General features: G+C 42.5%; 1 protein-coding gene across 3 annotated transcripts in view; it reads left to right on the top strand.

Moving 5' to 3' along the window:
- The window catches only part of NSMF (NMDA receptor synaptonuclear signaling and neuronal migration factor), a 198,526-nt gene extending 183,861 nt beyond the window's left edge, over positions 1-14,665 (top strand). Inside the window, exon 15 of one of the 3 annotated variants that reach the window (XM_086921190.1) lies at positions 11,615-14,665. In XM_086921190.1, coding sequence (XP_086777316.1) covers positions 11,615-11,712 — 98 coding nt within the window. In that variant the 3' untranslated portion in view covers positions 11,713-14,665. The remainder of the gene's footprint in view (positions 1-11,614) is intronic. The other 2 variants (XM_086921191.1, XM_086921189.1) reach the window with 2 other exon arrangements.
- Positions 14,666-15,564: the final 899 nt, after the last annotated feature.

The raw sequence follows: 15,564 nt of genomic DNA, 5'->3' as shown, positions 1-15,564 counted from the left end.
ACCTACCTATACAATGCACTGCATTACATCGTGGACCTTAAGCAAGCATTTTTGTGGATATATATATATGTGACCAAGGGCTTTGAGGCCCAAAAGACGTCATGAAGGAGCTTTGCACATAACTTTAAATAAATAAAACAAATATCTGTCAGCAGCTTAAGAAGTTGTCTGTACCTGTTTTTGTGCGTCCAGTGCACAAGGGAGCGTAAATAAAAAAAAAATACAAAAAACAGCTTTATTTAGGTCAAACACTTGCTCTCGCCAGTACCATTCAGCATCGGGTGACTCTTCTTCAGCGGCATTACAGTCCACAAAGCACCTTCTGGCCCCACCTTCCCAACTTAGCGAGATTGCATGCCACTGATTGGCTGCTCAAAATAAATCTGTGCGTTGCTTTCTGGGGGGTGAAGTCCGTCTTAAAATGGTGCTCACATTTCATGCTATAATTTAAGCTCCACATGAGCCCCAGAGAGAGCAATTTGTTAAAATCCTCCTTTTGTGCACCACATATGAAGCCACTTACTCCGTGACTTCGAGGCCTCCTGCTTCTGTAGTGGTGCTTCCCAGCGGCAGGACGGCCACTCTGACATCAAAATGAATCTCTCTGTGGGGCACAAAAGGAGGATTTTAACAAATTGCTCTCTCTGGGGCTCATGTGGAGCTTAAATTATAGCATGAAATGTGGGCACCATTTTAAGACGGACTTCGACCCCCAGAAAACAACGCACAGATACATTTTGAGCAGCCAATCAGTGGCGTGCGATATCGCTAAGTTGGGAAGGTGGGGCCAGATGTTGCTTTATAGACTGTAATGCCGGCGAAGAAGGGAGACACCCGAAACGCGTCCGGACAAACAGCCCGATGCTGAATGGTACTGGCGAGAGCAAGTGCTTGACCTAAATAAAGCTGTTGGGGAAGAGCTCTGTTGTGCCCGAGTGCATCTCTATTTGTTGGACAAACCCCACGAGCATGAATATAAATATATATATATTTATGGATATATATATATATATATATATATATATATATATATATATATATATATATATATATTCACTGAAAAAACCATAGGTTATAGGCCATATATAGTTAGGAATTAGCATTTACAAAACCTTGAAAATTCAATGAAAAAACCATTGGTTATAGAACATATATAGTTAGGAATTTGCATTTACAAAACCTTATTTTACTCGCATAAAACCATTGAAATTCCATATATAGTTAGATGCGCTAACTATATATCGCGCACCCGCAATCCACTGCTGATGATGTCACATATTACATCATTCATGACATGGTCAGTGACATCACTGATGACATCACTGATGACATCTCAAATGACATCACTGATGACATCACTGATGACATATCAAATGACATCACTGATGATATCATTCATGTGATAATACGATGAACCTCTTCAGACTCTAATATAACCTTAGATACAATCAGTGTAAACAGACACTCACAGACTGTCACTCATTCATGGAGTTACTCACACAACTAGTCAGTCATGCAAACAATCAATCACACCTCCATTTCCTCAACTATACAGTTATACAAACTTTACTTATTCAAACATATACTAACACATATTTTCTCTCTTATACAATCACTGATACAAGTTGTCAATGATCCTTGCAACCACTGACACATTCACTAGCTCTTATACAGTTATTTATATATGTCAACTCTCACATGTACTGTGTTTTACATATGTACTTACTTTGACATGTAGCACTGAGATATCCATTCACTCACCAATACACTCATGCACACAGTCAACCACCCATACAGCTGTTTCCACATGCAATTTTGAACCCATACATCTAGTGAATCAGCTGTTCACACATCTATGCACAGAGTCACACACCTCCCAGCCACTCACACACATACTCAGTCTCCCATACAAATACTTGGGCAACCAATCAATAACCCATATAGTTACTCATATAGCTACTGATCAACACATGCAGCAGTTTACAGAACAACAGATATAATGATGCACAAATTAATACAGTTTAATCACTAACCCATGCACTCAGTGAGACACATTTAATCACTCCCTCATACAATCAGTCATGCACCTACTAAATCCTTCATTCAGACATTCATACATCCACTCATTCTTCAATATGTAAGACATATTTTAACTTTACAGAAACATACAGTCACTGGATGTTGTCATCAGTGATGTCATTTGAGATGTCATCAGTGATGTCATCAGTGATGTCACTGACCATGTCATGAATGATGTAATATGTGACATCATCAGCAGTGGATTGCGGGTGCGCGATATATAGTTAGCGCATCTAACTATATATGGAATTTCAATGGTTTTATGCGAGTAAAATAAGGTTTTGTAAATGCAAATTCCTAACTATATATGTTCTATAACCAATGGTTTTTTCATTGAATTTTCAAGGTTTTGTAAATGCAAATTCCTAACTATATATGGCCTATAGCCTATGTTTTTTTCAGTGAATTTCATTGTTTTTTTAATGGCAAATATCAAAAGCTGTAAAATGTCAAGTACGTGATAGGTAAAAACGTTTTCGTGTTTATGCACGCTGATGTGCTTTGAACGCTGCCCCCCTCCCCTCTTTTCTCTTAGTAGTACTCTCTCTTTGCAGATAGTGAAGAGTAGTTAACGCAGGCCTTTACCCCCGTTGTAATCCGTCGTGCCTGCTTGTCTCTCCATTTGATTGATTGTTATCCAAGCATTTACTGTTTTACAATTGATTCTCTTTGGTTCATTCTCTATTTACAAACAAGCACAAAGTCGCAATACTCTGTTTAGTCTTTGCAGATAGTGAAAAATCGTGAAAAATCGTGTAGAAAAATAAAAGTAATCGAGCAAAATCAGTAGGCCACTAATTGGATCTCTTTTTGACCTCGCTAAAATAGAAATATTAGGAACAACCCTTCATGAGAAATACGAAAATAGTGAGATGAACTGAGCTCCACACCATGAGGGCTGCAAGACAGCTCGGCTCCGTCACCCACCCCGCCCAAAATAACGACAAACCCTATGCAAATATTAAAAATATAGACAACACACCAGCAAAGAAACAGGGTAAAACATTTTATTAAATAACTATTTACATAACTATTTTATACTTTTTATTGCCCGATCCGGCTAGCTCAATCGATCGAGCATGAAACTCATGCACTCTGATAGCAAGCGTTGCTACTGATGCTATGCAGACCAAAACTGGTTTTCAGTTTGTACATTTTTCTAGATTTTTCCATCCAAGGTTGGTTGACTTTGTAGAACGATGGCTTCAGATTTTCAACATACGGTGTGGTGGCGCGGACTGGGAGGGGGCGCTTCGCTCCTGCCCCTTCCCCAAGTAAGATTTTCATACGTGAAAGTGCGTTAATGGTTTTGGTCCCTGAGTTGCTTCAATGTCACTGCCATTCTCAAATGGCATAAGTTCTGGATGTTGGGTGCCATAGTTCAGAGTTCTGAGCAGAGCTTGTAACACTGTCTGAAGCTTATTTCCACCTACTGCAGCTTCACTATTCTCAAAGTAAGTGAGTGTCGTTTGTGGACCTGACTGCATTTGAAAACAATGTGATATGTTACCTTCCTAAACCGCTTGACGGAGGCCCCCGAGGGGCGGTGTGATGGCCATGGACTCGGAGAAGACGCTTGGCTCCGACCCCCTCCCCAAGTCTTATAGCACCGGTGTAGCCTGAGATCGCCCCCGACATAGGCGGCCGGCTCCCGGGGTCCGGCGGAACTTTTTGCCTTTTGATGACTCTTCTATTCTGGACCTTGTCCCACAATCCGTTTGACCTGAAGACACGCTGTAGTGGGGCGCCCCTTTACCGTTTTAGTTGCCATTCCGCCCGCTTTTGCTACACTGTGCCTCTTCCGCCATTCAGCTGTTTACCGCCCGCTCTTGCAACTACAGCGTCTCGCTCACCATGTAGTTGAGTTGCTCCCGCTCTTGCGATGCAACGATAAGCGACTGCCACAGGACTCTCAAAATGGCGGCCGGCTCTTCAGATTTGGGCGTGGTCCACTAAAATGGCCCTGGGACACCTTGGAACTCGGACGCTTCCCTGATAGGGCTTGGGTCCCATTCTCGAAAGCGTCCCCTCAGCCGTGAAGATTCTACAAAAGTCTTGGGGCCCCCGACTCCCGCAGGCTTCTGGTGGGGAGCGGCTGCCATGTTTGCTCGTGGAATGGCCACGACGGACCTACGAGATGGTAGTGCTCTCATTCTGACGCCAGCTTTAGTCTGAAACATCCAGAAACACTGTAGACTACCAATTCGATCAGTTCCGGTAGCGCCCCAACATGACCCGGTAGAGAAGAACTTGCCCTCCCCTCTTTGACTGATGGTTCTTGTTGCCTGTCCCCTCTGTTGTCATTTTACAGAACTTTTTGGACTGCTGAAAGGGGTTGTGTTCCGAACGCTGGTTGGTGGAGACATTTTGACTATATCCTTGACCTACGTTGTCGCGTAATGCGTTATATGACACGCCGCGTTAGCGCACCCGGAAGTGATCCGGGGCGCGGCGCGCAGCACGTAACGTAAGCATAACAGGTCATGTGACTTGTTAATAAAACTTTTTATTGGTTCATTTTACTTTTGTTATTTTAATAATGAAACGCTTGGTCATATGACCTAAAAAATACGCTTTTTATTGATTTCGAACTTTTTTTAAAAAACATATATGTTATAATATTCCAGGCTAATGTACTTTCCCCGAAAATTTACAACTGTCCTGCAAGTAAAATATATTCCTTTTTCGAGAAAAAGGGCGTTTCTTCATTCCATGACGGAGCCGTTGAGTAAAAGAGACTCGGCCTGCTGTCTTAGTCGCCGATACGCCTGATTATCAGATTCTTATCGATCACTTTATGTTGCAGGAGTGGAAAACACAACTGCCCTTGACCATTTATCTTTACTGCGTTCCTACATATTATACCTTTTATCCGTCATGTAATTGGACTGCTTTATTTCACTTGCCTTTTACTGATTCGAAAACAGTGACTAAAAGTAAAAACTTTACCAATGTAAATACTACTACCATGTTTTGTTTTAAAAACCTTTATTGTGAAAATGTCAGTATACAAATACGGGCCTATAACCACGTGGGCCGGCCACGGAGCAAACTGAAATCGTATATGATGAGGAGACATTTACATTATAGAGGAACGTAACGAACGAGCCATTAGGTTGCAAGAACTAAGGTGTATAACAGTTGCGGAATCGGTGGACGTACATTTTGTAATTAAAATACGACAGGGCCACTTACAAAAAAGTTATCTAGATATACATTTGCGTGCAAAAACCATGGGTGACGTTAATTCGAACTTTCAATAGTACAGTAATCAATAACACATCAGAACTTAATATCAATAGGGATGTCGAAATATTCAATCAATTCTCGTCCCCGCCCGCCATGAGCATCAAAACTGCATTCATATCTCGTGATATCAAGGTTGTTCAACCAGTACACAACAATGAGTTACGAGTCCCATTTATACCGGCGCCATTTTGGGCGAGGCCGGGCAGGTCCAAGATATAGTCAAAATGTCTCCACCAACCATCGGCCAGACCAGAACCCCTTTCGGCCCTTTATGCTACAAGATGGTGTCTTCCATTCAGAAAATATTGTTGGCAGCATTTTGAAAGGAAACATAAACAGCCGTTCTCCTAGTGAGTCTCACATTGTTACATTTAGGAAGAATGTTGAAGAGTAGTATGTGGAAAATCTGAAGCCATTTTTCTACAAACTCTCAATCAGCCTTGGATGGAAAAAAAAATCCTGAAGAATGTACAAACTGAAAACCAATTTTTGTCTGTATAGCATCAACAGCAACGCTTGAGTCAGCTTTGTGTCAAGCCGCCATTTTGATTCAATCAATAACGTCCCCCTGCACACATTCAGGGACCTGGTCATGTCTTCAGATGAAACGGATTGTGGGACAAGAAGCAAAAAGGAAAAGGAAAAAAGTTCCGCCGGACCTCGGGAGCCGGCCGCCTATGTCATGGGCGATCTTTGGCCACACCAGGGCAATAGTGAAGCTGCAGCAGGTGCAAATAAGCTTCAGACAGTCTTACAAGCACTGCTTTTCTAAACATTTTTTGATTTTTTTGTATTTTTGCACAGTTTTATATATTTTTTTTGTTTTTGATGGAGGGGAAACAACAAAAAACAGGCATTGAAAAAGGCTCAACAGTGCAGGGCGCCTTGTGCTGGTTCCGACCTATTCACACATCGGTCCACTACTGACATCACCTCATAAGCCAACGGGGCACCCCACACCGACTTTCGGCGCAGCATTGTAGGATGGCCACACCAGTGCGGCAATTTGCTGGACACAACCTCGGTGCCATCCGGATCTCGGCGCGTTCGAGTCACTGTACCGCAAAAGTGACCGGAACTCAGCTGAACACGCCGTCTTTCGGCGCAGCATTGTAGGATGGCCACACCAGTGCGGCAATTTGCTGGACACCACCTCGGGCAATAGTGAAGCTGCAGCAGGTGCAAATAAGCTTCAGATAGTCTTACAAGCACTGCTCAGAACTCTCAACTATGGCACTCAACATCCAGGACTTGCCATTCAGATCTTGGCGCCTTGTGCTGGTTCCGACCTATTCACACATCGGTCCACTACTGACATCACCTCATAAGCCAACGGGGCACCCCACGCCGACTTTCGGCGCAGCATTGTAGGATGGCCACACCAATGCGGCAACTTGCTGGACACCACCTCGGTGCCATCCGGATCTCGGCGCGTTCGAGTCACTGTACCGCAAGAGTGACCGGAACTCAGCTGGACACGCCGTCTTTCGGCGCAGCATTGTAGGATGACCACACCAGTGCGGCAACTTGCTGGACACCACCTCGGTGCCATCCGGATCTCGGCGCGTTCGAGTCACTGTACCGCAAGAGTGACCGCAACTCAGCTGGACACGCCGTCTTTCGGCGCAGCATTGTAGGATGGCCACACCAGTGCGGCAATTTGCTGGACACCACCTCGGTGCCATCCGGATCTCGGCGCGTTGTGCTGCCTTTGGCCTACTGTAGCCGCAAGTGCGGACGCAACTCAGTTGGACGGCGAGTGAAACGCTAAGGGGCGCCGCACTGCAGCCGAGGAGCCTCCATCTTGGGGGAGACGCACAGCCCCCACTGACTGACGCGACCTCACAGGCCAACGGGGCGCCCCACGCCGACTTTCGGCGCAGCATTGTAGGATAGCCACACCAGTGCAGCAACTTGCTGGACACTAACTCGGTGCCATCCGGATCTCGGCGCGTTGTGCTGCCTTCGGCCTATTCGCACATCGGTCCGCTACTGACGCCGCCTCACGTGCCAACGGATTTTCTACGCTTTTTGTAGCCCTATGCCGCATAACAGGTCATGTGACTTGTTTATAAAACTTTTCATTGGTTCATTTTACTTTTGGTTTCCTAAAGATGGAAGGCTTGGTCATATGACCTAAAAATAACACTTTTCATTGGTTTAGAACATTTTTTTTTCCCAAACGATGAAAGCCCCACCTTGTTTCTGGATGATTCAGACTGAAGCTGGCGTCAGCATGAGAGCACCACCATCTCGTGGCTCCGTCGTGGTCATTCCGCGAGCAATCATGGCAGCCGCTCCCCACCGGAAGCCTGCAGGAGTCGAGGGCCCCCAAGACTTTTGTAGAATCTTCACGGCTGAGGGGACGCTTTCGAGAATGGAGCCCAAGCCCTAGCAGGCAAGCGTCCGAGTTCCAAGGTGTCCCAGGGCCATTTTAGTGGACCAGGCCCAAAACCGAAGAGCCGTCCGCCATTTTAAGAGTCATGTGGCAGCCGCCTATCGCTGCACTGCAAGAGTGGGAGCAACTCAACAACATGGTGAGCGAGACGCTGTAGCCGCAAGAGCGGGCGCAACTCAGCTGGATGGCCGCCACCTGGGGAGGCCCGTTCACGCCGCCTCCCCCACGCCCCCCCCGGGCCGCCCCACGCCAATTTTCGGAGCAGCATTGTAGGATACCAAAACCAGTGCAGCAGTTTACTGGACATCACCTGGGTGCCATCAACATCTCAGCGCGTTCTGCTGCCTCGGGGGCTGCTCAGAAACAAAATGTGCCATTTTCCTGAAAATTTCAGCCGATTCCGTCCACAAACGCCAAAGTTATTAGACATAGAATTTTCAAAAGTTCCATAGACAAATAATCCTAACTATATATACCTACTGGCGATAGCCAGTAGGTAATATATATATATATATATATATATATATATATATATATATATATATATATATATATATATATATATATATATATATATATATATATATATATGTGCATGTGTATGTATGTGCGTGAACATGCACACACACCCACAAACGCACACATATATATGATTATTAAGTATGGGCCGAAAATTTGTTACGCTCGCGGAATTTGCGGATTCTCCGCAATTTCGCGATCCACGAATCTCGCGAAATTGCGGCAAAATCCGCGAATCCGTGAGCAGGAGAATTTTGGTCAGGAAGCACTTACAGGGTTACAGCAGGTGCCCAAGTTGAAGCTAATTTCTTTATAACCCTTAACTTCAACTTGGGCACCTGCTGTAACCCTGTAAGTGCTTCCTGAGCGGCGCCTCCTTGCAACTATTCTCAGACCCTGCTCTGACCCTCGAAAAAGGGTCAGAGAATAGTTACAAGTATGGCACGAGGCTCCTGCAACAGGAAGCACTTACAGATATAAAACAGGTGCCCGAGGTGAAGTTAAAATTCAGTAGCGTTTTAATCAGTCCAAAACATTAGTGAGCACGGTCGAGGCCTGGCAAGTGTGATTAAACCCCATATCTGCCGTCGAAAATTTGCTGTAATACTTGAGGGAGGACTTTGCATCCATGAGTTTCTCAAGTGCAATCCCCGTGTAGTTCCTGTGACCAGGAGGCTGCTTTCTCCTCGTCTGCTGCCCTGCTCGCTCTCTGACCCTTTATGCACAGGAGGCATGTGAACACGCATAGAAGCCCCGCCACCACACATTAGCGGTATCAAACGTCTTCCCGCACTTTCCCAACTATGATGGGCAGCTCACTCAATGGACCTCAGCGCCCTTTGGCGCGGTGGCAAAGTTACAGGCACACATGGTGACTGGAGACAAATCTTCTGGCCCTTTACGCAGCTGCAGTGTAGGAAAAGCACTATACATTTACCCAACGAGGTAGCACTTACTGATTAGCCACTAGCAAGTACTCCAGTTAAGTATGGTGCAAATCTCAAAACAATCTGCGATTTTGTGGGGAAATCCGCGAATTCGCAGATTTTTTTGTGATTTCCCGCGAATTCGCGGACCACAGATCCACAAAATTTGCCCATACTTAATGATTATATACTTATATATTTTTTCTTATTTGGGGGAGAAACCCCCACAAACCCTATTTTTACTCCTAATCTCCCTTTACCTTTTCTGATCCTGAACCCTAAATTTACCCTTACCACATTTTACCTATACCCATCCCTAATTACTAAATGTACCCATACCTCTCTTTACCTCTAGCCTTCCCTTGATCCTAAAATTACCCTTACCTCCCTTTACCTCTAACCACCCCTAACCCCCAAAATTGCACGAACCTCCCTTTACCTATACACTCCCCTCCTATACACTCCCCTAAACCCTAAATTAGCCTTACCTCCCTTTGCCGCTACCCACCCCATAACCCTTAAATGTGCCTTACCTCCCTTTTAACTGTATCTACCCCATGTCCCTTAAATTACCCATACCTCCCTTTACCCCATAAATCACTCCATGCTCACTTCCATTTACCTCTACCCATCCCTAAAACCTAAAATTATATTTACCTCCCTTTACCACTACCCTCCCCATAAGCGCAAAATTACCCATACTTCACTTTACCTCTATCAAAACCTAAATCTTAAATTCACCCTTAGCTCCCTTTATCATACTCATCCCTATAGCCTAAAGTTGCCCTTCCCTCCATTTCCCTTTACAGGCAACTTTCCCCCCATTTTTATTAAATAACATTAAAAATTATTATATTAAATAAATACATGTCTAATAAAGTAGTGCATGGTAAAGGTAAAAACCTATACCCTGTACTTACCTGTGATGTACTTACCTGCGTAGTAAAGCCATTCTTGTAACGGCTGTATACTCCTGATTTTAAAGCTAATTGGCTTCCTCGTCGGCTTGCATTGCTTCCAAAGGTTACACTTTGAGTATCTGCCAAAGGGTCAAGAAAACTCTCTGTACCTTTAACCTAGCCTCTTATTGTTAAAGGGAACTCCACTGAGTGAAATGTCATGTGATCATGGGCCATCATAGTTGCTGGGGATGTGTTGATAATGACCCCAACATCAGTGTACATACCAAAGGCCACTCAATTCTCTGTTAATTTCCAAAGATTGGCTTATTCTCCATGAAGTGATTATGTCAATGTCGTCATCATGCCATAGGTGAGCCAAACAATTTAGGGTTGAATATCTAAGGAAATGCTCCTTTGCCTTGTTTGATGTCAAGGGTTGGGTCACCCGTGAACAGAGCCCCAAATATATAGTCCACTTTCCAACCTCAAAATAGGAAATCCCTACAGCTCCAATGAAATAGTCAACAAACATACCCGCGAATTGGAAACCAGCTACCATCTTTTCTTACAAATTCGCATCTATAAGTGGGTGTATTGTGTAGCATAGATTGCAAACTGAATAATCTTGCTTGAAATTAGTTCGCGTATGGTTTTGGTCAGAAATATACTTATGCATGCTTCTCTGCTCTTACCTTCACACTACAGAAATAAACCTGCTCTGCATATTAGTCATTTTGAAAGCTCTTTTTTCCGAATGCTAAGCAAATTGTAATACAGAACGTGTAGATCTTGCAGAATTGCATTTGATATGACTAGTCACTGGAAGAGTTCACTAGATAGTAACACAACTCACATGCACTCAGCACTTTACAAATGACTACAGTAATAACCCAATAGAAAAGATCTGTAACTAGTCTGAATTCCAAAGGTAACCGTGATAGCTATTGTACAGTCCGCTAAACATTCTAGAAAGATGCTTGTTAATTTGAAATTACTTATATGGGTAAATTATTCAAGTTTTAAAAACGAATAACAAAATATAGTAGGATATTCAAGAGATGCATGTAGGATAAATATAAAAAGAGGCAGCTTTGACACCGTCATCCGTTCACTCCATAGAGCTGTATTGAAGCACTAGCTCATAGTGTCAAATTCTTCCAGTCCAGCGGTAGATGACGCTGGGTCTTAAAGAAAGGGCAAGCTGTGGACGTGATTTCACGGAAGTGGTTCCTCCCCAAATACAAAGATCCTTATGACCTAATGCTCTGTTGCTTTTTCTGTAGTCTGTATTTTTGTTCTTTACTATAAACACCAATGAATTGATAACTCTCCCATTTTTCTCTTTGTTTATTCCTTCTTTTGTCTTTCTTGGTTGTCTGTCCCTCTCTGTATTTCCCGTGCTTTTTATTCCTTTCCACCTCCTTCAATTTTACCATTCTTCTTTTCATTTCAGATTTCCCAACTCAATTCTTTTTTGCCTCAATGTACTTTCTCCTCCACTTGTGTGACCCTCTCTTTTGTCCTTCTCTTTCCAATTGTAGGCAAGCAATTGATTGAAACCTACTTCGACTTCCGCCTCTACCGTCTCTGGAAAACCCGCCAGCATTCCAAATTACTGGACTACGATGACATCTTATGAGCTATGCGAAACCCTTCCAGCAGAAGGGGGTACATTTCACTGGGACTCAAGAGTCATTCCTGTTGCAAAGACTTTTCTTTTGGTGAGGAGACCTACGTCCCTAAATCCTGATTGAGTTGCAGAAGGATGGGGAAGCCATGGATGGAAATCCAAAAGGAGCTCCAGAGCCTTTGAAGGGCACAACAGAAGCCGCACGTCGCCTCTGGAAATTCAGAGAAGTTGATGGAAAGCGACAGTTGAGCGCCATAAAGCCTCAGGCCAGTGTGGTGGTTGATCAGATGAGAGGTTCTTCATTACAGTTACGGAGCTGGAAACTTCGTTGCAAGACTGAGCTGTATCAGGTCACAAAATGCTGGACTTTTCATTATCGATTTAAGATTTTTGAGGTCCTTGTCATGACATTTTAAGCTCAGGTTTTCTTAAAATGAATAATAAGTTAAAAAAACTTGCACTAGCAGGCAGCAGATCTGACTGTCGTACAAACGGAATAGACCTTTTAAGCCATCCAGGTGCCGTTTCATGGACTTTTTGTTTATTGTTCAGCAAAGATTAAAATAGGTCTGTGCTTAGCCACAATATGTGGATTGATAGGGAAAAAACAAATAAGCTAGAACAATAGATTTAAATATACACATATATAAATATCTATATCTATATATACACAGATACACACACACATATATCTTTACGAGTTAACTATTTTTTTCCTTTCGTTTGGGTTTCCTAGGAATTAAGTGCAATTTTTCTAAATAGAAAATAAATCTATTTACCTAGTAAAAAAACAAAATTAGAAAAAGAGAAAAAAATTGTAGTCGAGGTCAGCTGGCCGTGTTTGAGGCATAGAAGAGAAGTAGTTCTTTATCTTCCATAGACTTACGTATCACATTTTAAATCATGGTGTTTCTTTGCTGTTTCATTGTGGACGCCAGCATATGTCTGCGCCTATACATTTCTGGAAATATTTTTAAGAGTGGGAATTGAGTCAGGGTTTTAGCAGCTTGCAGTATGGGAACCTGTAAACTTAAAGCAGCAGTATATCAAAAAAGTCTATGTAACTGATCATGGCTTAATTTTTATTATTTTCTTCTTATATAAATTGTTAGGCATAAAATCTGTACTTAAATAGCTCCTTTATGAATGTCACTTTCTGGGTGATTCTGTTGAACATATCCTTTAAATGGCAGCAGAATCTTTAATCAGAAACAACACAACAATTTTACAACAACATTTGTGATGATGTATAAGGATAATTAAAAATGCTTATCCTGAAACTGAATACAATCTGAGAAAAAGGAGCAGATTCACATTTTGGAGTTGAAGAGGTCATACTACTTTGCTATACATTACTGCTGCTTTAAGTACAGAAGGTGGGTTATGCATTGACCATCTCTGAAGGTTGGGTAGGTGAATACACTGGTCCTGTATTTTCAATATACTCCAGAGTGCTCTTAAACTTCCTTCTTTCTTTAGGCATGGTTGTCTTTTCACTATGTATTACTTTCAGCACTATTGGTATGTTGCTGAAGGCTATAGGTTAACAGACTATTGGGAGCTGTGCTTGTGACAGCTAATCCCATAAATGGTGTTCCCATCAGGCATCCAAAGATTTCTGCTTGATATGTTTAGATCTCACACAGAAAAATTCAGGATCCATATTTTTCTCTGGCAAAAAGCGTGCTGGGACCTTGAACGCCATCTTGTAAATCAAAGTATTTTAGTAAATGTTTGCACAAGTTAAATACTACAAAATTTGCATGCTGGAGTGTGCCACCAAAATTAATCAGAAACAATCTGCAGAAGATCTGTCAAATGTACTCATATCTCTTTTAGATGATATTAAAGATGATGTTAGAAGCAGAAATAGAAAATATAGCTAGAATAATTTTTATTGATAATGAGCGTTTGTTTGGTCGCTCATCTTTTGCCATGCTCGGGCAATTTATCTTTAGTAGAGCAATGGTTTTCTTAGTGCATAGGCCAATTTAGGCTTCAAATTCCAAGACTTAGTGAGGTAGCTAATGTATGCCATACCCAATGGGCAGGCTGTTATTTGATCTTGTGTTTTTTTGTGCATTGTCAATCTTTCTCCCTTTTGCGCTTCAGGGTGGCCACGTTTAAACAACATATTTTCATAGTTAGTGGTCAATGTATTACCCCCAGAAACAGGTGTATTGTTGGGTTTAATCTACAGTACATGATCTGTGAATTTTAGGTCTTCTTTCCAACCATGCCATCTTTGTTAACTGCTTTCGTCATACAAGTATGTATTTTTTGACTAGGGTAGATTTTCTGAGGACACGCTCCTCCTGAAGTACAGTATCTTATCAGACTTGTTCAACGTGTTTTGTCAATAGCATGGGAATCAAACAGTTTGTATTCCCGCACTTGTGTCTGTTTTGGTCTCTTTTCAACCAGACAGATGAGCCATTTTGTTCCTTGTTGGTGCAGTAGATTTGACCTTTTTAACTAGGTCTTTCTTAGACCAAATTGGTTTCACAGCACTCCTTTCTGAGCTGTGGCATTTGGTTTTATAGAATTGTATGTGGGTGTTTCTTACAGCACAGTGGATATCACTTTTGGCAAATGTTGCCGGAAGCTTTTCTCTTTAGTAGAAGAGAGATTTGACTGCTAGTGCTTGCACAGGACTCTTCTGAGTGAAAGGAAGAGTCACTCAAATTTTTTGTGAGATGAACATATAAACTGTGTAACTGGAAATCAAACTATTTCTACATATTTCCCCTCCTCCTCCCATTCTCCTTTTCCAACTCCTGCTTGTCCAGGAACCGTTCTGGTTTACCATTTTCAGTAAGTTTGATAGTGGCTGAGTGGCCCACTGTATGCCTATTGGTACAGTACAGTCTCTACAAAATGGCAGCTACTTGAGAGCATTCACCCTAAGTGTTAAGAACTAGGGCTGTACAGGCAGCAGAGGTTCTAACTTCCTCTGGGCCAAGAAGATAATGTATATGTGTAGGTGGTACCTCATTCAACCTGTACAATCAGTGCTTGCTCCTTAAGCTTGTTTTGGTGGAAACATCAGTACCCTCTAATTTAGTGCTTAAATAAGTTAATTCTAAAGAAGAAGTAAATAGAATGGAAGCTATTTTGTAGGACAAAAATTGTAGGTTTGTTCCCTTTTTTAAAAAAAAATGCAACATACCCCTTTACTCAGAGTCTCATAGGGGATGTAAGATACTGGTGTTTTGATTTGAACTCTCTGCCATGTCTCATTATATATGTCCAGGACATTATACGATGCTGAGATTGCTACTCATACAGTCATGTCTTTATTCCTGTCTTGCAAACACTAATGTAAAGATTCTTAACAAGAAACGTGGTAATAAAATGACTATTGACGGCTGTAGATTGTCCCCCAAAATCATCAAAGTGCTACTTTTTCGTTTCCCAAAAGTTTAAATCCCTCTTCTTATCTGCAAATGAGTCTCCAGAGTCACACTTTGTTTACAAGGGGCTGACTGCAGCGCCATAGATGAGAACTACTCTCCAACCACATATCTTTATTTGCTGGTGTGCTGTTGGTGGGCATTTTATGTCACTGATCTTTCTGGGCATTGTGGATGCTGTCAAACCTTCATATTGTCAGAATGCGGTTTGGCATCAAATTTGTTCCAGTGGTATGAAGCTTTTGTTTTTCCTATCCCTGCACGGCCACCTCACTCCAGGTGGTTTCGCCCAAATCTGCTTAGAGCCCTCAGTACCATACCAAACTGGTTCCAACCTTTCATACTGGTCTTTTAGTGTTTGTTTGGTGTATTCAGGATTTGACACCAATAGAGGCCAACCAAAGTAAGATTTCGTGGTAGTGATTTCTCAACCAGAACAGTTTGCAGT

The sequence above is a fragment of the Lissotriton vulgaris genome, chromosome 5 (genome assembly GCF_964263255.1).
Source record: "Lissotriton vulgaris chromosome 5, aLisVul1.2, whole genome shotgun sequence".
NCBI classification, from domain to species: domain Eukaryota; kingdom Metazoa; phylum Chordata; class Amphibia; order Caudata; family Salamandridae; genus Lissotriton; species Lissotriton vulgaris.
Note: the sequence above shows the minus strand (reverse complement) of the source record. Positions and strands in the feature narration are given on the sequence as shown.